Source organism: Sphaeramia orbicularis, chromosome 1, assembly GCF_902148855.1.
Source record: "Sphaeramia orbicularis chromosome 1, fSphaOr1.1, whole genome shotgun sequence".
Taxonomy (NCBI): Eukaryota; Metazoa; Chordata; class Actinopteri; order Kurtiformes; family Apogonidae; genus Sphaeramia; species Sphaeramia orbicularis.
The window spans coordinates 35,535,765-35,562,588 of NC_043957.1; the positions used below are offsets into that span (position 1 = coordinate 35,535,765).

At 39.1% G+C, this 26,824-nt stretch overlaps 3 protein-coding genes and 1 non-coding gene across 5 annotated transcripts in view; 3 read left to right on the forward strand and 1 right to left on the reverse strand.

The window, feature by feature from the left end:
- Nucleotides 1–192: 192 nt before the first annotated feature.
- LOC115420860 (beta-2-glycoprotein 1-like) lies at nt 193–4,655 on the forward strand. Its single transcript, XM_030136429.1, has 8 exons — nt 193–412; nt 904–1,080; nt 2,565–2,661; nt 2,934–3,010; nt 3,247–3,435; nt 3,706–3,885; nt 3,981–4,178; nt 4,468–4,655. Exons 1-8 carry the CDS (start codon nt 334–336, stop codon nt 4,530–4,532), a joined length of 1,062 nt encoding a protein of 353 aa, XP_029992289.1. The 5' UTR covers nt 193–333; the 3' UTR covers nt 4,533–4,655.
- Nucleotides 4,656–6,648: 1,993 nt separating this feature from the next.
- nol11 (nucleolar protein 11) lies at nt 6,649–18,505 on the forward strand. Its single transcript, XM_030136407.1, has 18 exons — nt 6,649–6,804; nt 7,570–7,683; nt 7,963–8,019; nt 8,196–8,344; nt 8,628–8,685; nt 9,352–9,493; nt 9,804–10,010; nt 10,687–10,763; nt 11,240–11,363; nt 11,575–11,666; nt 12,435–12,500; nt 12,607–12,791; nt 13,022–13,147; nt 14,122–14,370; nt 15,100–15,178; nt 15,488–15,580; nt 17,576–17,683; nt 17,848–18,505. The coding sequence occupies exons 1-18, from the start codon at nt 6,658–6,660 to the stop codon at nt 17,959–17,961; spliced, it is 2,187 nt and encodes a 728-aa protein (XP_029992267.1). The 5' UTR covers nt 6,649–6,657; the 3' UTR covers nt 17,962–18,505.
- A 5,979-nt stretch (nt 18,506–24,484) lies between these two features.
- Nucleotides 24,485–24,566, reverse strand: trnas-aga (transfer RNA serine (anticodon AGA)). The gene has a single exon. It is a non-coding gene; the product is annotated as a tRNA-Ser (tRNA).
- An 826-nt stretch (nt 24,567–25,392) lies between these two features.
- The window catches only part of LOC115420832 (nucleosome-remodeling factor subunit BPTF), a 49,366-nt gene continuing 47,934 nt past the window's right edge, over nt 25,393–26,824 (forward strand). For both annotated transcript variants that reach the window (XM_030136385.1, XM_030136393.1), the window contains exon 1: nt 25,393–26,161. In XM_030136385.1, coding sequence (XP_029992245.1) covers nt 25,588–26,161 — 574 coding nt within the window. In that variant the 5' untranslated portion in view covers nt 25,393–25,587. The remainder of the gene's footprint in view (nt 26,162–26,824) is intronic.

Consider the following 26,824-nt stretch of genomic DNA (forward strand, 5'->3'; position numbering starts at 1 on the left):
AAATTATTTATGATATAGTCGTAGCTGCTACATGGTATCACACAAGCACAAAAAAAGGTTATACTGCTGTGTCATCATATTGCACCATTATGGGAAAGTCCACTATTGGGACATTTACTTTCATTTCCAGTAAATTTCACAAGAATTGCAAGCCATTGGGGGTTAATACAGATTAAAAAAACAAAAAAAAAAAACAGACATCCGCAGTAAGCAGTTCATTCTGCTCTTATCTGTTTACCTTTAAAGACACAAATAGGACTGAGGCAGGACACAAAGTTTCTGGACTGGAACTAAAGCCTAAACAAAAATCTGAGGAACCTTTTTATTCACAGGATGGATCACATGCTGACTTTACTGCTGCGACTATGGCCATTTGTATTTTTGATCATCATGATATCGGCGCAAGACAATGGTATCTGACATTATTTCTGCATTATTTGAAGCTTCTCATCTAGTAACTCATCTAGTAAAGAATACTGTTGTTTATTGTTAAGGACGTAGACACTTGGCAAGTACCGTCCTATTAGTATTTGTTGATTAAAATGTTTTCCCCTAAAATTTTTCATTTCTGTGCAAGACTGCCATTACTTTTATTTAATGATATATGATTTTTAATATTGTCAGTTCTCTGTAAATATAAAAGGAGCTCATATGAAAAGATATTAAAGTATTAAATTTCAGCCAGTATGTAAACCTGACAAGATCTTATACTAAAATGAATGTTGTTGTACAAGAGAAAAACCTAATCTTACTTTAAATATAAAGTCTTGTAGAACATAATTAATAAAAAATAACTTTGATTTTTTTCATCCCATAGAAACAGCATGCATCTTTTAGATCATGTTTTTAAAGGCAATTGAGGCTTCATATTGTGTTCTTATTCAAAGGCATTTGTCGTTCCAGTATGTTTGAGACCTGAAATGGCTGCCAACATTGAAATGGATGGGCTCCAGAGATACTTCAGCCCTGGTGTGGAGGTAGCGCTGTCCTGTAAACCAGGATACACCTCCTTGTTGGGTCCTCGCAAAATTGTTTGCACTATCAGAGGCGAATGGACGAAAACCAAGTTCATGTGCATACGTGGGTGTCGATTATTTTAATGAAATGACTTCTGTTCTGTGACAGATCAGCTTGTATTTCAGATTTACATGTATCAGGTTTAGAGAAATCATGAATTTTTAAGACACACTTTCAAAAAAATTTCATTATTAACATAGTTTGAAGATATTATCATTTATCTATAATAAATATCTAATATCTTTTAGAATTACTGTGGTTTTCCCCTTATCACTATAATAAAACACCATTTATTTTAGGCTATATGACGGATAATAGGCACTGTATAGCATACCTGAAAGATTCTCATTACAGGTGTCTTTGATGCATATACAAAAGAATTGGAATACTTTAGAAGTAGGGGAAATTGTATTTTGTACAGTATTTTTACCTCCGCCAAGGAGGTTATGTTTTTGCCAGGGTTTGTTTGTTTGTCTGTTTGTTTGTCTGTCTGTTAGTATGCAACATAACTCAAAAAGTTATGGACAGATTTTGATGAAATTTTCAGGGTTTGTTGGAAATGGGATAAGGAAGAAATGATTAACTTTTGGGGGTGATCGGGGGTGGGGAGGCCCAAGGGGGGGCCCACTGATCAGCATTGGCGGAGGTCTGTGCTCTCCGAGTGCTTCTAGTTATTTTATTTTTACTGAATGGGAAGCCAGAAGTATCATTTTTGGTTCGGTTTGTTTGTTTGTTTGTTTGTTTGTTTGTTTGTTAAAACTCTACCAGCAAAACTATTGGTTGAATTCATACCAAATTTGGTTTATAGATTGCTAGTGACCCAGAATAGATCTGGTTACATTTTGGAAACAGTAGGTTAAAGTTCAAATTTTTTATGAATTTTTAAAATAATTTTATTTTCCATTTACTATAATGGGTGAAATTTTAAATGTCTGTGGCAGCAAAACTATTGGTTGAATTCATACCAAATTGGGTTTATAGACTGCCAGTGACCCAGAATAGATCTGGTTACATTTTGGGAAAAGTAGGTCAAAGTTCAAATTTTTAATGAAGTTTTTAAATCTTTTTTTCCCTCCCATTTACTTATAATAGGTGAGATTTCAAATGTTATAAAAACATCAGATTTGTTTCAACTTGCTTCAAACTTGGCACATATATAGAAGCAATTGATATGCTGACATCAGCACATGTATAGACATGATGACATCAGCTGGATCGATACCAAAATAAGCTACAATGTGTGCAAGGGGTGGGGTTTGTTGTGCCTGGCACCTTTTTTTTTTTTTTTTTTTTTTTTTTTTGGCTGATTTCTCTTTTATGCCATAGTATATCAATATGAATTCAAGAATAAAGTGTTTTCTGTGAATGACAAGTTAGATGCACATAATCATTTCTAATAGATCACAAAGTGACTAAGGTGTCAAAACAAAAGTGTACTTAACTAAACAACTATAAAATACACAATTTAATGTGTGTGTATTATATGTAAATAAATGCATTATGCAGTGGACCTTCTATTCATATCTCCTCTGTATTCTCATGTGCAGCTAAAATGTGTCCCTCTCCTGATCCACCGTCCAATGGAGAATTGTACTATGAAGATACAGTGTATCAGAGCACAATCAACTATACCTGTAATGAAGGGTAAAACTTCTTTAAATATCATTATGTGATATGTAAGGGTCATTTGGTGGTAAATCTGTTCAAGCCTGGAAAAGTAGATGTACAGGCTCTTCAACACAGCTAAAATCTCTGCTTATGTGTGAATGGAGATTTTGGATCTATCTTGTGGTGGAATAGTACAACATGTATGTATGTAGTAAATTGCACATAAATTATATGATTATGCATGTGTAATTCTGTTTTTATTTGCTGTCCAAGAGTGATCTAATAAATGACATGAGTTCCCTTTACAGGTACGTCTTGAATGGAGCTTCCACTGTAATGTGTCTCGCTAGTGGAACATGGAGTGCACCAACTCCAGAGTGCAAATGTAAGTATGTACTCTACTCCACTACATCCATTATCAGCAACATTATTAAAGCTGAAAGATGCTCATGCGAGAAAGGCAGTTAACAAAAAATCTGTCGCTCAGCCTTGTATTCTCTGTAACATTGTCCATAAATAAGCAATCACTCATTTGCAAACACTAAGTACATACATACTAACACAAAAAAACACACACAGGGCATTCTAAGCAAGTGGCATTTCCTGTCTTTTGTCTTCTAGCTGTTTCCTGTGGTCTTGCTCCAATCCCACAGTTCGGTATGATAATTTACGACAGGTTGATCAGAGGGGGCACCATTGATTATGGTGTCACAGGGACATACCGATGCCGGCCTCCGTTTGCACTGTTTGGCAATGCAAGAGCAGAGTGCACCGCCAGTGGGAAGTGGACCGAGACACCAGAATGTCGACGTAAGGAGGCTGTAAAAGCTATTGCATCGGTGGCACTGCGAGAAATATTTACAGTACACCATTTCAGTTCTTATTCACTACTGATAATAATATCATTCTGCAAATTTAAAATAAGATATGATAAATATTCATTCGCAAATTTAGTAGAATACAGCAGAAAATGTACAGTTTATTTCCATTCAGCTCTGTGAAAGTGAAATAAATGGTAGCTAGCGGTGTAAGAGAAAGTGCACAAACAAAGACAGAAATTCATTTTGTTCCCTGTTACAGAGGTGTCATGCCCTCCACCAGAAAATATCAATGAAGGCTTCATGTCAGTCAGCCTCAAGGAGGAGTTTGACTTCATGGACACAGTAAACTATGGCTGCAATGGTGACTATGTTCTGGAGGGAAATCTGCAAATTGTCTGCCAACAGAATGGGAATTGGTCTGAGAAGCCGTCCTGCAAGGGTACAACTTGAAGCTGTAGTGCAGAGGTCTATAAATTCAACAGGAGTTTTTTATTGAATGTTTAAATAAGCTTCTCTTCTTTTTGTGATTCACAGCTCCTTGCCGGGTTGACATACGGAGAGGAAGGATATTATACAGAGGGCGAAAACTCTGGATTGAAGACCTACAACCAAACAAACTCCTACATGGAGAAATTGTTTCAGTTTACTGCAAGGACAAAGCTGGGAAATGTGGCTATGCAGTGTCAACGCAGTGCATTGATGGGGTTCTCAAAATCCCTGAATGCTTTGAGGGTAATGCATTTTTAATCACATCTACAATATCTACAGCTAGCACTTGTTTATTTCAGAAATACTGTAGTTACTCTTGCATATACTTCACAGTTACTCACACATAAATAATGACCAGACCAAATAACAATATAAAAATTTGCATTATTTACTTCCTTGTCAAATGATCACTTAAACATGCCAGATTAGTCAATATGATTTTTAAGAGGGGGCATTTGCATTAAATTGTGTGTATTACACTTTTAAATATTTAAATGTTATAACCTCTTCTTTATGCCTGTCTGTTTTCTAGAGCCCAGTGGAGCTGCGTATAACCTTTACGCCAATACACTCCCATCTGAAATCAAACAGTGTTAAGACAGCAAGAGATCTCCTCTGTCATTGATGAATGTAACTATTTCTTGATCTCTGTTGTAAAAGAATTGTTTTTTAATTGTACTGTCTTCTTGTTCCAATGAATTAAAAATCTGAATGTTGCAGAAATAATTTTATCTGTTTATCATTTTAAGCTTCTATTTCTACTAATGATTTACTCAGGAAGTCATTATTATCATTATTGTATTGTATATAAATTATTATTATTATTATTATTATTATTATTATTATTATTATTATTATTATTATTACACTTTAACTCTGTATTTGGTTGCAATGTTAAAATTAGTTCTGATTTGAACATAGAGAACAGACCCAGTTGAATGGATAAAAACTGTTAGAGGCATGATAACAGGATGATAACATGATAACTCATAACATGTTCATCCTGTCACAAAAGTGAAAAAAAAAACTTTTTTATTTATTTATTTATTTATTTATTTATTTATTTTTAAATCTTGGGGATTTCTGGAATTTCTTCTCCTTTAACCCATAAAGACCCAAACACCCACTGGTGACAAAAATCTTCTGCTGATACAAAATGTTTAAGACCTATCGATCCACTAATCCTGTCAATACATGTAAATAATTGGTGTAAAATGCAGTTTGTCATCTTTTCATGGTCATCAGATATTTGGACGTTCAGAGGCTCTGAAGTGAACATGGAAACACAATCATCTTCTACAACATTGATTCACCAGTAAAACCCATGAAGTTTGATCAATGACAGTGGATGGAGACACTTGTTTTTATGTTCAGTTAGTGATATTTTTGCTGAAAAAGACACTTTTTCTTCAGTTTTTCTGTTTCTGATATAGTAACCCTCTGAGCTTTTATGAACATCTACATGATCAGTGAATTAAATATAGAAAAACACAGGTTCTACACTGAAAAAAACGCATAACAAGCTGGATAATATTACAATCAATGATGATAAATCCCTTAAGAAAGGTTAAATATAGAGAAAAATTCATTTGGGAGCTGACACAGAAGTAGCACTGAATCTTTATGGGTTAAAAGCTAGAAGCAAAAATTAAAACAAAACATTCTGAAGTTTAGCATTTCACTAAATGCACACTTTAAGCCAGGGGTGTCAAACGCATTTCAGTTTAGGGGCCACATTAAGCCCAAATTGATCTCCAGTGGGCCGAACCATTTAAACAATAGCATAATTTTTCCCCTGTAAGTCACTTTGGAAAAAAGCGTCTGCCAAATGCATAAACATAAACATAAACATAAACATAAACATAAACATAATAACCTGTAAATAATGACAACTCCAAATTTTTCTCTTTGTTTTAGTGCAATCAAAATTAAATTATAAAAATATGTACATTTGCAAACTATCCAAACAAAAATGATGTGAACAACCTGAAAAAAACCTGAAATTTCTTGAGAAAAATAAGTGCAATTTTAACAATATTACACCTCAACTTACCATTTATACATGCATATATATTATGGCTTGGATCTACAAAGGCCCTAAATGTTTAATAACAGGAAGTATAATTAATATTTAAAACTTCACTTTCAAAATTTCAGGTTTTTCGCATTTTATTGTTAAAGGATAGTTTGTAAATATTAATATTATCATCATTTAACGTAAGTTTTTACACTAAAACAAAGAGAAAAATTTGGAGTTGTCCTTACTTATTTATAGATGCAATGTAATATTGTGTTTTTCACATTAAACTAAGAAAATTTGGAGTCATTATTTGTAGGTTATTATGCTATTATTATTTTAGTTGAGACCACATTGGTCTGTATTTGGAACCTGAACAAAAACGACTACAACATCCTTGATTGTTAATATCTTAAGTGTAATTTTTGCTGATTCATCCCACGGGCCATATTGGACCCTTTGGCGGCCGCATTTGGCCCCCCGGCCGCATGTTTGACACCCCTGCTTTAAGCTGTTGGGTTTCAAAGAAGTTTGTGGATCTATGGGTATAAAAAGTGGTGTTCTGTGCCTTGGTGTACAGACATGCTTGGTAACAGTGCAACTTTCTGCTTTTCCGGTAAAAAAAAAAAAAAAAAAAAAAAAAAAAAAAAAAAAATACGGCTACTCTCGCGAGATTCCGCGTGTTTCACTTTCTTCTCGTCCAGCATGGCCGCGCTGTATGAGGGATACACGTTGTGCGGACTGGTTCCAGCTCAAAATCTGTCAAATTCAGGCATTCAGGGGATCGAAGTGGAGAGAGACACCGACCATGTTGTGGTCACCGACTCAACCAGATCAGTGACATTGTACAAGGTAATATTTATCGTTTAGTGTGTGTGGCTAGAACAGTGTGGGCCAGCTGATCAGTGAGACCTACTACACAACTCGTGTTTGCATCCTCGACTCCTCTTTACGGCAGTGACAGAAATCAACAGTGTTAACAAGACAAATGATTTCAAACTCTTTGATCATTATGATTAATTTTGTGAAAACGGATAAGTCACGGAGGCCGAAGTAAATATTACAGTCTGCTATGCTAGCCTCCACAACCAGCCAAATGTTAGCTAACGTTAGCAGTATGCCCACCGGAAGATTAGACACCTGGCTAAAAAGCTAGACTTCAGTTTGCATATACAGCTACATTCACATTCATATCACATTTTGTAAACTAGCAACATTTTCCAAGCAGGTTGTCTCCAGTCACTTTCAGAAGTGGTCTCTTACTCGTATCCCCGTCTGCTGTCTTGTGTAAAGTTATTGGTGTTGGTAATGATTTGTAGAGCTTGCAACCGATTAATCGACTCAAAGTGATCCAAAAAAGTCATTCAACACAATTCTCTTGAATCAAAGCTTTGTTTCCTTCGTTTCTCTGCTGTTAAACATTGGTTCCACTGTTATGTTTCACACGGACGCTTATTGTGACGCACAAAGAAGCTTCAATTCAGGAAAACTGCAATAGAATATTTCCCTTCAATCAGTTCAAGTCGATTAATCGAATCGTGAATTTTTGCATTTGCTTCAAGCTCCTAATCGATTAATCGGTTGTAGCTCTAATGATTTGTATACTTTGTGTTCCAGGTTTCTGACCAGAAGCCACTGGGCAGCTGGACTGTGAAACAAGAGCAGACTCTGACCTGTCCAGTAGTTTACAACTCACAGACAAAGGAATATGTGGCAGTCTCAGACAACAAGGTACGCATTCACATGGTGCAAAGGTGGAGATTTGCACCTACTTAATTTTTATTAGATTATAAAGTTGTAGTGCAGGTTTTGAAAATTGCAGCCCCACTGGGATTAAATTAGGAATTTTCTCCGATGGCATTAGAGAAGACCATGAAATCCAGTGTAATATCAGTAAGACCAGCTGACTGTTACAGTATTCTGTTTCTATTCTTGCTGTAACTGAGGACTCTGTTGATGCAAACTTTCATAAACGTCTGTAATGATGTGTATTTTTGTTTTGTCTTTAAGGTGGTCCGGATTTGGAAAGAAGATGATATACTTTTGGATAAAGCCTTCAGAGCAACTGTAAGTCAGCCCTTCTCATAATATATTGTGAAGTCTTTAATTTTGTTGTCTTATTTTTGTATTTTTTGTTTGTTGATTTGATTATTTAAATGTTTGTAAAAATTTCTATCATCTGATAATTCTGTGTTCTGTAGCATACCTAACCTAATACATCCTCATAAAATATCATCATCCAGGTATCATCAAATGTGTGGAGGGTGCACACTGTAGTCGAAGGAGAGCCTATAGTTGTGTTCCAGAAAGGAGCTGTGAGACTCCTGGACTCTCTCCTGTCTGCACCCCAGCAAAACATAGAGGAGGTTTTCTCTCAAGATGAAGCCATCAGGTCAGTATAACCAAACCTGAGTGTTGGGGGTGTCTGCTGAAGTTCAACCTTAAATAATTCCACTTGCAAAGCCTGAGAGTGTGAATTAATGTGTGATATTGATTAGGGCAGTTACATGTTCTCAGTCTGTGTGTGACAGGTGCTCAGATATTTACTGATGGATTCTGCCATTGTAAATCTGCATCTTATGTTATATCCAACACATTTATACAGAAATAAATGCATTAATTTGCTGACATACTGTCTCTAGTAGCATGGTGATAATTTTGTTTTGTTCCTTTAGGTGGAGCACATACATATTGGCAGAGACACAGCAGTTTGTCATCTGTGCTACTGAACTGGTGAGTTGTTTTAGCAGAAGAGAGAACGCTTTTGAGAGTTTAAAGGATGGTTGCACACCTGTACTTTTTTTTTTTTTTAGGATAAACAGGTCTCAAAGATTTTGTTTTCCCCCTTGGTAGGTAGATTTGGTCAGATGTGAACCACGTAACCCCACTGAGACACCCACACCAAGATGTAGTCTTGGCCTGGTCCTAAACAAACTCTGAAGTGGTTTGTTTGTTTGTTTTCGGGAACATGATCTAACTTTGATCTGACCCCACTACCAGGAGTACTGTGCAAAATTTAACTCTAGTAGCCAGACGTATGTAGAATTCTGGGATGGAGCAGAGCTTGCAAACTATAGGCTATATGGGTTTGCATCAGTACGAGTAGCAACAGGTAGCTGGTGATAATAATGGGTGAACGTTGGTGCCAAACAGTCACCCATTATTTACTTCTTGGTTGCTCTACACGTTTGATCAATACTAATTGATCAAACTAATGACCCTAACTGCACCCCAGTAATGTCATATGCAACTGACTTGCAAACACAGGAATGGGAATGTGAAAACGGCTTTCAGACCCATTTACCAACAGCTGGTCTTTACCTCTCTGTACGGAACTTTTTAATCGTTGACTTTTCCAAATGTCTGTTTGCATTGAATACCTATACTGTGTCCCCGCAGAAGGGAGATCATTTCCTGTACCTGCAGAGATTGAATCCCAACAGCCTCCAGAGGTACCGACTGGAGAGGGAGGAACCTGGCCTCTCCCCTCTCAGCTTCTCTGCCTCCTACAGGGACAAACAAATCTGCCTGCTTTACCTCTGTAAGCCTGAATTTCATGTGAAATCGTTTCTATTGTCAGTATTTTACAGAATAAGATAGATTTATAGACAATACTAGTCAATAACAGACACAGAACACAGATTGGGTGCACTATCTGCAACATTTGTTATGTCTAGCAAATCTACAAATGCAGAAGGAAATTAAATGATTGTGGCTAATTATTGGTATCAAATGTGTCTACTGTCTTATCAATTGTTTTGCCAAATGGTGAGATGTTGCACAAAAGATCAATGAGCAAGGCATTATTGATTCTCTGTAACATCAGGTGCCTAACTCCTTCTGCCATCTAGATCCCAACGGTCATGTGTACCAGAGTGTCGTGTCTGTTCGAGGCCTGGGAGCTGGTGACGGAGTCCAGGCGGTTCCTCTGCCCCGGAGCTTGGTCCTGAGTCTTCCTGTGGGGGAAGGCATGCTGGAAACGGCATCAGCCCTGGTTCTGGATGAAGCACATGTGGCTTTTGTGGGGGTGCCTCACCCCTCTGCTGGTACTGGGAAAGGTACATGCCATTAAACTTCATACATAAACAAAAATATGCAAACATTAACCTCAGTATGTAAAACACAAAAGTGCACTACAGCATGCACAGATGGATGATACAGTCAAAGTCTCCCATTAAAATAGTCAAGTTTGTTTCAACTTCCTTTACAATATGCAGTTTCTTGTCTCTTCTTTTACTCTGATCCTTCTCGCAAACAATTGCTGTTCAGAATTTTTTTCCTCTCTACCATGTAAATTCATCTTCATATTTTCAGAGTTGCCTTAATGCAAATTTTATACCTTAATCTGTGCCAAGTGGAGGATGAAAAACACCAAAATGATCAATAACATTGCCATAAAGAGTGATGTGAGACATAAAGTGACCAGTAGAATTCAATATAAGGCAGGTTTTAAAGCTTTCTCTTCTGTTTTCCCTCATGTTACTGCACAGTTTCTGTCATCATATCATACAGGCTTTGTACACACTTTGGCAGTGTTAATTACATTTTGTCTCTTGCCAAAATCTAAACTATCCACAGTCTTTTAACGAATACATCTAGATTGTATTAGTCACGCAAGCCTTGTCTGAATGAACGCTTCAGTATTTTGACTGGAATCTACAATAAGGGGTTTGCATCTGTATCTGCTCTGAGTACCTGTGCTTCCTGAACGCTTGTCCGTGTTTTCTTTTACAGACTTTCTCTGCATCTGGAATACAAATTTCCAGACGCTTCAAGCAGGAAAAGAGATGGCGGGTAAAATCTACGGACAGGTAGGGATATTTTTCATAGATATAAAATTGAAATGACCGACAAAGATGAACATATTAAGACGTCTCGGTTATATGGTTTGAAGAAGTACTGATGTATCTTTAATGTTATTTAATGGGCTCATAATCACCAGTGTGTCCATTAGCTTTTGTTGCTGAAGTTGAAAGACCACCACCGGTCCAGGTTTCCCCTCAGTGTTGTTACTGGCCAATGCCAATGCAGGCCTGAGGTGAAGGCCAAGGTTCCCTGTCCTTCCAGCTGCTGGGTGCTGATGGAGGAATGTATGACTTTGGTAGAGCATTGAGTCTGCTCTCCACTGTGACGGGGCTCATCGTCCCTCCTCACAACTTTACAGCAGTGTACAGTCTTTATATTAATGCATAGATCAGTAATTGAGCAGTCAGATTTTATGTGGGTGTTTACTTAGCTTGTGCCAATAATCCATGTTCATATTTGAGTTATTTTTCTTCTGCTTTAGCTTTGGAGCTTTTCCAGCAAGTTATTCATTCCACATGGGAAAACACTGTCTGTTATTCCGTACGAGTGTCCCAAATCTTCTCTGGCCTCTGCCCTTGGAAAACTGAAGCAGGCAAGGGCTGAAGGTAAGTTAAAAGAGACCAGCAGTGTAACTATGGTCACAATTTCAGAAAACGCATCAGACAAAAAGCTTTGATGCCTGAGTAAAGTAGTGTAATTAAAACTGTAGTGTCATGATGAGCAGTGTGTGTTCGGTTGCGCATCTGGTTATTCTTACATTTTTTACTCTGAAATATGTTTGGTCACTCAGTAGTGTTTATTATATAACTGTCTCAGAGTCCAGAAGTCCAGCCTCTGTACCATCTTGGAATAACATTCTGCATGGAGAGAAAGCTCAGCCTTCCAGAGCAATGGAGACCAGGAAGACGGTATGTTGTATGACTGCTTTAAGTGAGACTTCAATGCAAAATCATACAAATTACACAAAGGCCACATTTTACTGTCACCTTGAGAGCACGTCGGATCATCATTTCCCAGACCAACAAATAGTAATAGCAGTCAAGTAAATTGTTATCCACAGTAGTTGATGCTAAAAATGTGTTGCATCATTCAAATAATGTACAGGTTGAATATTGTCCATTCATGGTTTTAGAGGGTGTTACTTTGTTTTGTAGTTTTATCCACAACAGTCGACTGACTTATGAGGGTGAAAAACACATCTAGACAAGAACCAAGGGGGCACAAGTTTCTGTTGTAGTGCAGTCCATCTTATCGAAACCGATGCATTTATACCCCCACCAACCCCAGATATTGATATACCAGGCCGTCTGTCCGAGATTTTTGTCCAACCAATTTCTCTGACACTATTCACCCGAGTCTTTTCAAATTTCACACTCATGTTCTTTTTCTTTACATGTGCCTTTCTCTCAATTTTTGCATTTTTTTTAAACAAATTTTTGAAAAACTTCTAAAAAGATTTAAAGTTAAGACTCTAAATGACTCCCTGGGTAGGAAGGATATCCAAGAGCAGGAGGGGCAAAGTGTTATGTGACCATGCGGGGGTATTAGTAAACTCTGTGCACTTTTTCGCTTGTAATGCTTATTTTGCACCTGCAGACTGAGTGTTTAGTAAATGTCATGTTACTAGTGCTGTTTACTGTAAATGCTTAATTTAGACCTTCTGTTTTATTTCACAGAGAACAACACGTAAAACCACATCAGCCCCTTGTTTATCAACTGACCAAGTTCTGGAGCTCATCAAAGTAAAACGTTTTTGACATTTCAATCTCTAGCGGCAAAATACTAAATCTGCATACTTCCACATAACAACGCTAACACGACCATATTGCATAATTTTCTCCCGTATAGACAGCACCAGTAGAAGAGGTCCAGAAAGAGACGGAGGGGCTCCTTTCCAGGGCAGACATCCAGGATTTGCAGACCTCAGTGGGGCAGCTAACATCAGCCCTGGTGTCACGGAGCCTGGCTGAGCCATCCTTCTACACACCAAGCACCCTGGCACAGCTAGTGCGCACTCAGTCCCTCTGCCACAGGTCAGTACAGCAGGGCAATGATGATCAAGACCTGGAGTGGAAGAATTAGCTGTGTAAGCACAAGCGCTTTATATTTTGTTTCATCGGGTAGCATTATATAGAATCCCCTCTTGCATGGAAAATAAACCTGAAGGTAATAACATGATGTCAGAAGTTTGATGTCATACAGACTGACTCAGCAATTGTATATCTTTTAAATAATACCATTTCTCATTTTGACCTTTTAACAGTGTCTGCCCTGACCTTGTGCTGTTGGCCCTGGAGAAAAAGGATTACTTCCTGTGCCAGCTGTGCTTGCAGTTCTTTCCTGACATCCCAGATGCAGTTACCTGTGCCTGTCTCAGAGCATTTATTAGGTAAAATTGGACTATGTTAACTGACGATACAACTGTTTCCCTGAGCATTAGGTAAAAACAGGACTGATATGTGTTCTTGTCACCTCAAGAACACAAAGTCTCAAGTAAACAGAAATATATTGCTGACCATCGGTTGCAAATGTCTCTGTTCAACTAGTTATAAACGATCATGTTCATTACATTGTTATATTGTTTAATACTGATACAAAACAAGTTAGATTTAACACTGACTCTGCTGGTACAGGTTGCAGATGTTGGCTGCTTTTTCATTTGCCAGAACATATCATAATTACAAGTGTTGGTACAGCTGGTTTGCACACATGAAACCTGTTCATCCTCCTACACCAGATTAGTCAGCAAAACTGGAAAGTGATCAAACTATTGTCAACACCGTAACCCAAGGTTTCTTTAGCTCCTCCTTAAAAAGTCTAAATCTGAAAATCAAAATTTTAGGCCTTTTGAATTTTTAAATTTAAAGCAATACAAAAATATTCTGCATTTAGTCCTCAGTTGAAACCTGTTTGAGCACATTTGAAGCCCATTACTCCACGTGCAAACCCCCCCCAAATTAAAGCTTTGAGTTGTCATACTAGTGTTAAATAGGAAGAACATAGAGCTGCCGTCAAAAGCTGCCAGCAAAAGGCTTCTGTTCTGTATTTACATCAGGAGTGTTGCCCATCACTGTCATCACCATTTCATTCAGAATAGTCGTTAAAATTTGGTCTGTTCTGGTGTTAAATTTAATTTGCTTAAACATGAAGGATCCCTACTAATGATAAAATATCACTTCAGCAATGTTTTATGTTTTGTAAGAGTTTTAAATAATAGTTTACTGTCTAGTAACTGCTTTGTGCTTAAATAATTAAATAATAATGAAATAATAAATTGAAGTCATGATAAAATATACAGTGGAAACAAAGAGCTGGTTGGTGAATAAAAGTTTAAAGCAGTGTTTTGTTTTCTTCATTATGCAGCATGCCAGATATTGATGCTGAGAAAGTAAGCTTGGAGCCTGACAGCGTCGCCTTTATGGAAATGCTGATGTCTAAGGACCATGGCCAAGTTGGCGTACAAAACGGTTTTAGTCCCACCTCCTTACAGAAGGACTGCTCAGTCCTTAGCGAAGGTGATGCTGTGATAAAGACCAGCGAAGAAGACCCAGTGAAGACCTCCAGTCCACCTGAACAGATCTGTCCAGTTGGATTACATAAAGCCGTCCTATTGTATCCTTCAAGTGCACAGCTCACGCAGATACATATATCTGTGTCTTGTTGCATTTTGAAATGAACTATAATACAGCGTTTTGCATTGAACAAACAGGTTTTTGCTTAATCATTAGCCTACATCCCGAAATCAAGTTTCGGGGTTATAATGGTTTTACACCGAATCCCGCCGCCAGATATTCTTCGTGTGAACGCGATAACTAGGACAGATTTGGTTGGATTTCTTCTCCCTTGATAATAACATAGGGGACCCCTGGTGGAAGAATCCTATCGATTTCAGCTTCTCTATGGGTATTATAAGTATCCAAATGGGGGCGCTTTAGTTGAAAATCAGTTTTTTGGTCATAAATCAAGCAAAAATAGGACGACTGAGATAAAATTTGGTTCATATTGATCATCTTACAAATGTCCATTTTCTTGCCACCATCCAGAGTTCATATGGTGTTGTTTTCATTCACTAGGTGGAGTTTTGTGGGGAAAAATTGGCTTTCTGATCATTATTCTGCCACTGTCAGGTTGATGTAGCTCAAATTGAGTTCATTTCGATTGTCTAACAATTATCGTGGATAGATTTATATATAGCAGAGGATTGGGGGGGGATTTTGGGGATATACCCTTGTTGTTGGCCCCCGACAGTGTAAGCCTCATTTATATTTATACTCCATGTCCTGTGTCCATTACAAGCATTAAGTTACTATTTGATGTTATTGCTTGACTCTGTCTGTACAGAAATGAAGTCCTGCAGACAGCGTACAGTGAAAATTTCCTCCTCCCACACTTAAAAGACCTCTCATCTCAACATGTTATTGTGAGTAACAGCTATTATATTCATTGTTCTCAATGTTCAGTGCTTGTCTGGCTGTATCCATTCAGAATATCCCTGGCTGTACAGTATTTGACCTTTGTCCAAAATACTTGCCTTATCTCAATAATAAAACTGTAGATGACACATGTTCATTCACATGAAGACTTAAGGTGTAATTTACACCTCAGAGCTAACAAAACCTCCATTAACTAGTCTTTCTTTTTTGATTGTGCTCTGATTTATATTCTCATTCAATCCAAATGTAAATGAAACCTGTTCATTCATCGTTAATTTCCTTTTTTGTCCAATCAGCTCTTCCTGCGGTACCTACAGTTCCTCTACCTAAAATATTCCCAAGATGCTTTTCCACAGATGCATGGATTGAGATCACCAAGTTTGGTTGAGGTGTGTATCAATGCATGAATCTCTGTAAAGACAGATGTGTCGATAGTTACATGGAGATGTATGGAAAGACATGGGACTTGAAAGGACATAAACTTTTTTTGCCAAAATCTCATCAGCACCGTCTCATCACAAATCCATTACTTGTGTTTCAGTTTCTTTAATGTTTTTTTTAATACCTTGTAATATTAATTGAAGTGGGATGTGCTTGCAATAAGTAAGTCTGGAGTCCAGACCATCAAAATGTATTCCAACTATTTGAGTTGATATTCTGATGTATTGATGATGATGATGAAGAAATATTACTACTTGTGGTAGTAGAGCAAGATGAAATATTAAGACTTTCAAAAGTGTTAAAGCAGTGTATGACTTTCAGTTTTTTTTTTTTTCAATTTGTAAAACCCCAGTGATAGCCTAATTATCACTAATCCATTAGTCTTTCTGTGCTTACACACCTGAATCACTTCCCTCACGATGAACAACTTCGACGATGACCCCATCATAAACACAGTCCACTTTTTTGTGTAACAAACTGAAACATCACTCTGGCCTTTTCAGAAATTTTGTCGCGAGATGCATTGTGGGAATGGGAATTCCACGCAGCAGCAATTTCACTGTCTCTTTGTGAGTGCTGAACCCAAATGTGGCCTTTACCTCCATTCACCAACTATACTCATTCTGTAAAACAACCCTGGTGGAGTGTATAGTTTTATGTCGTAGCGATCTGGCTTGTTTTCTTGTCGAATCTGTGAGAAACTGCCTTTGCTTCCTACAATGCACTTTGCGACAAAATTTCCAAAAAGGCCAGAGTGACGTTTTGTTTTTTTATGTAAACAAGCTGACTGTGTTTATGGTGGAATCAACTTCAAAGCTATTCACCATGCGGCAAGTGATTCAGGTGCATATGCATGGAAAGACTAATGGATCAGTGATAATTAGGCTATCACTGGGGTTTTACAAAGTTGAAAAAATTTGTGATGAAAGTCATACGCTGCTTTAAGTGTCAAGTCCTAAAAATTGTGAAAAGCCCCCCACCTCATTGAATAATACAAACACCTTATGAAAAAGTTACTAAGTTATTTACATAGAAAAACCTCCACAATAATCATACAATTCAAAGAACAAACTGTTTACTACAAAGGAGATATAGGCCCAGTCCCCGTTCCCCCCTCAGCCCTCCCCCTTACCCCTACTCCTCCATGTTGCGCATTCTTGTGAAGGGGTAGGGGTGTCCCGATTCTCGATGAGTCGGGTGTAGATGGCTGTTTGACCCTCGAAACGGAGATTTTTCAGGACCACACTACAAAGGGAGGGGTATGAGAAATCTCCCATAATTCTGTTTGAATCATCAGCAAGATGAAGGTAAACACAGCAAAGAAGTGCAGCAGTGTGATGAAAGAAACACACAAATGTATTTTCTTTGTAAACAACTTACTCATTTGATCAACTGTTTAATGCAGTTTCAATGGGTTATAGACTACATTTCTGCGGTTTGCGATTGATTGCTGCAAAAAAAATGCCCATGGAACAGACGATTACAGCTGCTGACGACATGGTGAATTTTTTTGGAAACAAAGTTGTCGCATCTGTGTAGAGCAGCATCGATGACTGTTGATGACATAACAGGTCTCGAAGGGTTGTCTCATTTCATAGGAGGATGTTTCAAGGGGTAGTGCCAAGCGCAAGGGCCGAGGGGTAGGGCCAAGGGGGGAATTGGGCCATTATCTACAACAGGGGTATCCAATCCTGGTCCTCGAGGGCTGGTATCCTGCATGTTTTAGATGTATCCCTCTTCCAACACACCCAATTCAAATGATAAGCCTATCATCAAGCTCTGCAGAAGCCTGATAATGACGTCAGGTGTGCTGGAAGAGGGAAACATCTAAAACATGCAGGATACTGGCCCTCGAGGACCAGGATTGGACACCCCTGATCTATGATATAATCAGTCATTCCAGGTTTGAAACCCTAACTCTGCTTCGTTGCATTTGATTGTAGATAATGGATTGGGTGTGTTTGCTGTTGGATGCCCACTTCACAGTGCTAGTGATGACTCCAGAGGCTAAAGGCTTACTTCTGAATCTCCACAGATTCGTTAAGTCTCAGGTAATAATCCTCCAAGTCCTCAAATGAAGTAGTATAAAACCGTACCTACAGTTTTAATGTAACCCTGTAAAACTTCCACAACACTATAGCATTAAAAAATGTGTTGCATTTAAAAAGTTTCCAGGGAAAAGAATTTAACTCTAGATGTTTTCTTGTGCCCTTAGGTGAGACTGTTTTCCGAGCTTGGAAAAATTGAGGGCAGCCTCCAGGAGATCAATCAGATGAAGGGAAACAAGGACATCAGGCAGTACTCTATCGAAATCATCGAGTTGTTTTAGAATGTACACAAACTACTTTTAATAAAACCTTGAGGATGTTATTTCCTTTCGACTTCAAAGTAGGGATTTCAGTGTCATACCCATGTCCCAATTAATGACTCATGCTTCTGGGCACAAATACAAATACAGTCCATTGGAACTCAGTCTGCATGGGTTTTAATGTGTGTGAGCACATTTTGAAGTATTTAAGCATTGAATCCATTCAGATGTCACTGAACTGTACTTTATTCTTGTTTATGCTGTTGAAAATGCAGCCACAAGAATTGTTTGCAGAAATATATGGTCTGCACATTTGCTAAACTGGTTAATAATGGCTTGTAAAATACATGCATACACCACTGAATACAGTAGCATGGTATGGTTAGTAACATTCAGATGGGACTTGGTGTTTCAACCATTAGCTGTTGTCTTTCTCAGCATGCTACCAGAGTAGTTAGCTTAATTTTTACTGGGTTTTCCAGAAGAAAATGTTTTGTAAAATAAAAATGTATAATGAGAGAGAACTGATAATACACCTGTGACTGTTTTTATTAAAAGAAGTTACCAAATCCAGTGGTCTGTCAGTACATGTTGAATAAATTTAAATTAGTTACCAAATGCTGTGGGAATATTAAACATTTTTATACAACAAAATTTGAATTCCTGTAGGTTTTTTTTGAGTAGCAATGCCATTTAAAGTTTTTGTGGTGAATTAATAAATGAAAATGCCATGCACAGGTGAGCTATGTTCAATAAAACTAATGTTGACAACATTTACAGGGTTATGAGAAAGAAATATATACACCTTGAAATTTGATCTCTTTAGAGTGATCAAAGTAAGTTACAAAAAAGTGTAACATCATTAAAGCAGGAGGAATTAAGTCAATGGTATAAAAGAGCAACATTACTAACAATGAAACCAGTTCATAGTACACTGCCAGTCGAAAGTTTTAGAACACCCCAGTTTTTCCAGTTTTGTATTGAAATTCAAGCAGTTCAAGTCCAATAAACAGCTTGAAATGGTACAAAGGTAAGCGGTGAACTGCCAGAGGTAAAAAATAAAAAAAGGTAAGGTTAAACAAAACTGAAAAATAATGTACATTTCAGAATTACACAAAAAGGCAAACAAGAAATGGGTTAACAAAGCAGTTCTGCTGCAATGGAGGTTGATCAAGCCTCGAAAGTTGGTCCTACCAATTCCTACAGATGTCCCAACGTTTGTGAATTCCTTCCAACCCCCTGTGTCTGCATAAAAGTAGTGTTGGAACACACTTTGGTACCATACCATTGTGAGCATTATTTGAACAGTATTGGACTGCAGAAAGTAGTGTTACTATAAAAATGGTGAGGAAAAGGTAATTAACGATAGAAGAGAGACAGACCATCATAACACTTACACTGAACAAAAATATAAACGCACCACTTTTGTTTTTGCTCCCATTTTTCATGAGCTGAACTCAAAGATCTAAAACTTCTCTGTGTACATACAAGGTTTATTTCTCTCAAATATTGTTCACAAATCTGTCTATATTTGTGTTAGTGAACACTTCTTCTTTGCTGAGATAATCCATCCACCTCACAGGTGTGGCATATCAAGATGCTGATTAGACAGCATGATTTTTGCACAGGTGTGCCTTAGGCTGGCCACAATAAAAGGCCACTCCAAAATGTGCAGTTTTATCACACAGCACAATACCACAGATGTCACAAGTTTTGAGGGAATATGCAATCGGCATGCTGACTTCAGGAATGTCCACCAGAGCTTTTGCCTGTGAATTGAATGTTCATTTCTCTACCATAAACCATCTCCAAAGCTGTTTCAGAGAATTCATGTAGAAGACTGTGCGAGGAAAATGGTGGTCACACCAAATACTGACTGGTTTTCTGACCCCCCTGGACCACCCAATACAGTAAAAGTGCACATTTTAGAGTGGCCTTTTATTGTGGCCAGCCTAAGTCACACCTGTGCAATAATCCTGCTGTCTAATCAGCATCTTGATATGCCACACCTGTGAGGTGGATGGATTATCTCAGCAAAGGACAAAGGAGAAGTGCTCACTAACACAGATTTAGACAAATTTATGAACAATATTTGAGAGAAATAGGCCTTTTGTGTACATAGAAAAAGTTTTAGATCTTTGAGTTCAGCTCATGAAAAATGGGAGCAAAAACAAAAGTGGTGCGTTTATATTTTTGTTCAGTGTAAAAATGTAGGTCTGTCCTACAGAGAAATTACCAAGAAAGTCCAGGTGTCAGTAAGTCCAGTTTCCTTCACCATCCAAAGGTACTCAGAAACTGGGGGAAATGCTGACAGGAAGAGGTAATAATAATAATGGATTGGATTTATATAGCGCTTTTCTAGACACCCAAAGCGCTTTACATTATTGACCCATTATTCATACAAGAGAAGACTTCCAGTTGCAGGTTTGATCAGTCCATAACACCTTCTTCCAGTCTTCAGTAGTCCACTGGTGGTGTTTCATGGCCCAGGCAAGCCTCTTTTTCTTATTCTGCAGTCTCAGCAATGGCTTTCTTGCTGCAACTCGACCCATCAAACCTGCAACTGGAAGTCTTCTCTTCACAGCTGAAACTGACACTTGCTTACTACGACCACTATTGAGCTGTGCTTGAAGCTGTTGTCCTGAGTCTCCTATCACTCCAGCTGTTGACTCTCAGAAACTTGTCTTCTGATTCTGTTGTGGCTTTGGCTCTTCCACACCTCTTCCTGTCAACATTTCCTCCAGTTTCTGAGTGCCTTTGGATGGTGAAGGAAACTGGACTTACTGACACCTGGACTTTCTTGGTAATTTCTCTGTAGGACAGACCTACATTTTTAAGGTCTGTCTCTTCTATTGTTAACTGCCTTTTCCTCTTTTCCATTTTTATAGTAACACACTACTTTCTGCAGTCCAGTACTGTTCAAATAATGCTCACAATGGTATGGTACCAAAGTGTGTTCCAACACTACTTTTATGCAGACACAGGGGGTTGGAAAGAATTCACAAACGTTGGGACACCTGTAGGAACTGGTAGGACCAACTTTCGAGGCTTGATCAACCTCCATTGCTGCAGAACTGCTTTAAGTTGTTAACCCATTTCTTGTTTGCCTTTTTGTATAATTCTGAAATGTACATTATTTTTCAGTTTTGTTTAACCTTACCTTTTTTTATTTTATTTTATTTTTTACCTCTGGCAGTTCACCGCTTACCTTTGTACCATTTCAAGCTATTCATTGGACTGGAACTGCTTGAATTTCAATACAAAACTGGAAAAATTGGGGTGTTCTAAAACTTTTGACCGGTAGTGTATGTGCAGATACATGTATTTTTCTTGTAGAATTTCAATGACGGAGTGCAATGGTCCCATAATCTGAAAAGTGTCGGGTAAGCAACCTCCAAGAAAAGTGCTGTGAAGGTGTAACTTTCCATTAAGATTTCTTAAGACCTAATAAGGATTTCAGTTGGTTAAGTAAAATCTCGGTGTTAGGATGTAGAACATTTAGCAGGTTATGTTATTGACCTGAGATTAACTTTTTTTTTTTTTTTTTAAATCATGCATGGCATTAAAAGGAGAGCCACTGCATACAGAATGAGATGGTCTGTTCTTATTACACCTTGTGCCAAATTCTACTTACTGCTTAAAACTGGTGTAGCTGCCGAAAACAGCTCCCCCTCCTAAGTCAGTGATGAAGGGGACAATGTGCACCAAATTCACCCTATCACACCAGAAAAGCTCCAAATGTGAGCTGCTAAAGTCATTTCACTCCTTTGGCTTTGCAAGCTTATTCGAATGGGGAAGTAGTTTTCGGCAGTATCTGGTCCCGAATTTTGCTCCCTGCCGAAAACTGCAACCCCACCTGCGGGTGATGTAGTTTTCAGCAGTATCTGTTTTTATTTGGCCCGAGCCGAGTAAAGCTGGCGCAGGGCCTATTGAGTCTGCAGTGGGCGCATGGGGATGAAATCGCCAGTGACACGGTCGCCTTTCTCCACTGTCGCCACTCTCACACATATTCACATTCACAGCAGTGAGACCTTTAAGAACATGTACATGACATGTGCACAAACCACATATTCACACCTGCTTGGAATGAATGGGAGTCAATGGGACACGCCCAGTCGGGGTCAGTCATGTGTGTGTAAGTGCACGACACGAGACACTGGACCCCACAGACATGTGAGGGACCTCGAGAACTTTCAAATAAGGCCAAATATGTGGTTACCATAGAAATGGCTATATTGTTCTTGCTCAGATTATTATTATTTTTTTGTTTGTTTGTTTATTTTTCTTTCTCCTGTGCTTTGAGCTCAAATTTGACCCCCTGAACATTTACGAAAACTCACCAAATTCTGCACAAAATTCAGAAATGCGAGAAATTGAATTTACATATAGGTTTTGTAGATGTCGGTAAAGAAATGCTGCGACAGCGCCCCCTTGAAAAGTGGAAATACATTATGCCAATGGGAGCATGTCCAATGTAAAGTTTGTCGTAGAGCCACGAAAATCGGTACACAGATTCATCGTCAGGAGACAAACAAAAAATATTATTATGGCCACGCTCCTAAACCCTTAGTCGGCCATATTGGATTGAAATTTCCAAAATGCTGAGTCAGCGTTTTCACTAATGTCGTATTTTAACTATCTCCTCCTTGGGCGTTTGGCCAAATGAACTCAAACTTGGTGTACAGTATCTAGAGAAGTGGGGCATCAAAAGTTAGCCGAATTTTTTGGGATCGGTGTCAATGTCTTTTTTTGGTATGAGGTCGCAAAGTTTGCGAAGTTTTTTTGAAAATTTACCATTACAAAAATTGCTTCAGTTTGGACATACGAACACCAATTTGGCTAAAATTTGAATCAGACGTCCCAGGTCTACGCCCATTTGTTGGAAGAAATTGCAATTTCATACTATAGCACTCCCTACAAATGTACATTTATGAAAGTGACATCAGTTCGGACATACAATCACCGATTTGGCTCAAATTTGTGTCAGACGTCAATCTCACAGGCCTACACCCATTCATCTGAAAAATTTGAGATTTGGCTCCATAGTGTCCCCTACAAATTTAATTTTACTAAAATTGTTTCAGCTTGGTCATACGATCACCTATTTGGCTTAAATTTGAATCAGGTGCCAGTCTCCAAGGCCAACCCATTTGTCAGAAGACATTGAAAATTCACACAATACCGCCCCCTACAAACTTACCTTTATGAAAATTGCATCAGTTCAGACATACGAACACCAATTTGGCTCACATTTGAATCAGTTGTCAACCTCACAGGTCTATACCCATTTATCAGAAAACATTAAAATTTGGTGCTAGAGCGCCACCTGCTGAACGATGGGCATCCTTCTACTGGACGTGCCCATGGTGAGGGCCTTTCAATGCCGCTTGCGGCTTTAATTTTTTTTCTTCTCCTTCTCTTTGAGATCAAATTCGACCTCCTGAACATTTACGAAAACTCACCAAATTTTGCCGAAAATTCAGCAGTGCATGAAATTGAATTTACATATAGGTTTCATAGATGTTGGTAAAGAAATGTTGCGGCAGCGCCCCCTTGAAAAGTGGAAATTCATTACATCAATGGGAGCACGTCCAACGTAAAGTTTGTGGTAGAGCCACGAAAATCGGTACACAGATTCATCATGAGGAGACAAACAAAATATATTATTATGGCCACGCCCCTAAACCAACCCTTAGTCGGCCATATTGGATTGAAATTTCCAAAATGCTGAGTCAGCGTTTTCGCTGACGTCGTATCTGAACTATCTCCTCCTTGGGCGTTTGGCCGAATGAGCTCAAAATCAGTGTACAGTATCCAGAGAAGTGGGGCATCAAAAGTTAGCCGAATTTTTTGGGATCGGTGTCAATGTCTTTTTTTGGTATGAGGTCGCAAAGTTTGCCTCAAATTTGAATCAATTGTCAATCTCCAAGGCCTACACCCATTTTTCAGAAGAAACTGAAAATTCACACAATAGCGCCCCCTACAAATTTACCTTTACAAAAATTGCATCAGTTCAGACATACAAACATCGATTTAGCTCAAATTTGACTGAGTGGTACATCTCACAGGCCTACACCCATTCAATGGAAGGAATTGAATTTTGGCTCCATAGTACCCCCTACAGATTTACTTATACAAAAATTTCTTTAGTTTGGACATACGAACACGATTTATCTCAAATTTTAGTCAGTCTCCCAGGCCTACACCCATTCATCAGAAGACATCAAAATTTGGTGCTGGAACGCCACTTACTGAACGATGGGCATACTTGTACTGGACGTGCCCGTGGCAAGGGCCTTTCAATGCCGCTTGCGGCTTTAATTGTTATTATTGTTTATTTTGTGTGTTGTGTATCTAAGATTTAACTTTTGAAAGTTTTATATACCGTACATTCTTTAATATTAAACAGATAAAAAACATAACAGTCCTATTCATGGTTGACTTTGGAAGGGGGAGCTGTTTTCGGCAGGGATCAGAATTCAGCACAACACACCTGATGCAGAATTACACACCAGATAAACACTACGATGCAAAGACAAAAAATCGTTGTCGGCAGGATTCGAACCTGCGCGGGGAGACCCCAATGGATTTCTAGTCCATCGCCTTAACCACTCGGCCACGACAACATGCCGATTACCGACACTAGGCTCTTTATGAAGGACACCCATAAACATTCCTACATCGACGCGAAAATCGAATGTTGAGCCCAATCGCATTATCAGTAAATTAAAACCTAAATTTTAGAACTAATGTATCCCCTGAAAAAAAACACTTGGGCAATGTTTCGACCCACACTTTGTATATTAACGTGAAATCATGTGTGCACACAACTTTGAAGCTGACTTTTCTGGGTTCATGTAACATCACAGAGCTGTGTGTCGGATGTGCGCTTATCTTCTCGCCTCGTTTTACTGCGACGACGATGGCGACTGCGCCTAAAATGAAGCGTGGTGTTTTAGTGAATACACTCGACCCACCTGCGATTAAAAACACCCAACAGGACCGCGCAAAGCTAAATCCACTAGTGGCGGAAAGCGTTTGCATGGATAACTAATTTTATGAACTAGCACGGCAATTGCGTCTATTGTAGAATAGTGAGTCACGTGACCCTGCATCTACTTAGGCCTACAGGTGTTAAGTCAAATAACAAATAAAAGCTTTTCCGGAATAGACTAGATAAAAGTATTACTAAAAACACGTTTAAAACTCTTTCGGTTGTGTAATTGTTGTGAATATGTTTGAAATTCAATAGGGGTGAAAACAGATATAATAATGAGTATTTTACACTCTTGCAATTAGAGTCAATACTTAATTTGCCATTTTCTCGTTTGCTTTATTTTGAAAGAAAAAGGAGCCCACTTCCGACGTAGTCACAGGTGAGTATGACTGGCTTGACGCAGCTCTCGGGCCTGCTGTGTTTTCAACGGAGGGAGAGCCGAGAAGAAAAATGGCGTCTGCAGGGGACCCAGAGCGGGACACCGGCCATTCAGTTTAAGCTCTACAGGCTGAAATCTAGACCGGGGCTTGGTGGGGACCTGTGGGGACCGTTGCCCGATCTGTTGTTTATTTCTTCCCCTTTTTTCTCCGGTGTGTGTGTCCAAAACGACCACCGAAATTGAAGCGGAACAGCAGAGACTCTCTCCTACAATGAGGGGGAGAAGAGGAAGGCCGCCCAAACAAGCAGCCGTGATGCGGGAAGGTTCACCCGGGCCAGTCCGCGGCTCTCGGGGCGGCAGAAGTAGAGGGATGCGTGGACGGGGAAGGGCCAGAGGAAGGGGCCGAGGACGTGTAGGAAGTGGCGGCGGTTGCTGCACGGGCTCTGCGGAGGTGGATACAGAAATATCTGGTCGAGAGAACTTTAATTCGTCCCGGGGCCGCAGGAAAGTTGGAGGCTTTAGCACGGCGGCGGCCGCGGCATCGCGGGGCAGAGGAGGCAGAGGGAGAGGCAGGGGGTCGAGAGGCGGCCGCGGCAGTAGAGGTGGAGTGAGGCGGCCTCAAACCAAGGTAGTCTACGACGACAACAGCGATGAAGAGGATGATAATTTAAGCTACAGGTCAGACGAAGATGAACTCCTGAACGACAACCCCTCGTCGGATCTTGAAGAAGAAGAGGCCTTGGGTAACGACTCTGACTATCTGGAGGAACTACCAGAGGATGATGATGCCAGCTACTGCACCGAGAGTAGTTTTAGGAGCCACAGCACGCTCGGTAGCACTCCAGGTACGTTTGTTTGCAAGTGCACGCACTTTAGCAAAGCAGCTTTGCATTGCTTAATGTGTGCATTTTATTTTCTGCTCAGAACAGAAAGCAAGCCGCATTGTTCAAAATGGAGCTTGCACTCAGAAACAGGCCTTTGTTTACCGTGTGCTCCGCTGGCTGCTGGATGGATGATCTGCTCCACGCTTCAACCGGCTCTCGTGTTTTGACTTTTGTCAGATCAGCACATTTTTGTTGTCAGATTAGAATGAAGACTTATTTTCGCCGGACTTTTTCGTGCACTCTGCAATTACAATGTTTACTTACAGAAGGGGAAAAGGATGCGCGGTCACTTTCCATTCATTTCATTCATTCATACTTTTTTCTGCCCTTTTTTGGTCCGGCTTATTCTTTAGAAACCACGCTACATCCAATAATTTGTAAACATTGTAATAAAATGACGCTCAGATGAATAGTTTACTAATCGACCATTTTAATTCTCAGAGAGCCCTGCAGCTACAAACTATAGAATTATACCAAGTTATAGAAACTAATGCTCAAGTAATTTCAGACACATTTTACAGTGTTTGTCCAGATTGGTCTCCTTAAACATTGTTGCTATCGAATGCTTCAAAATGACTTTGACAGACCTTTGTTTTGAAGAGAGTCGCTCTTTTCACTTGTTGC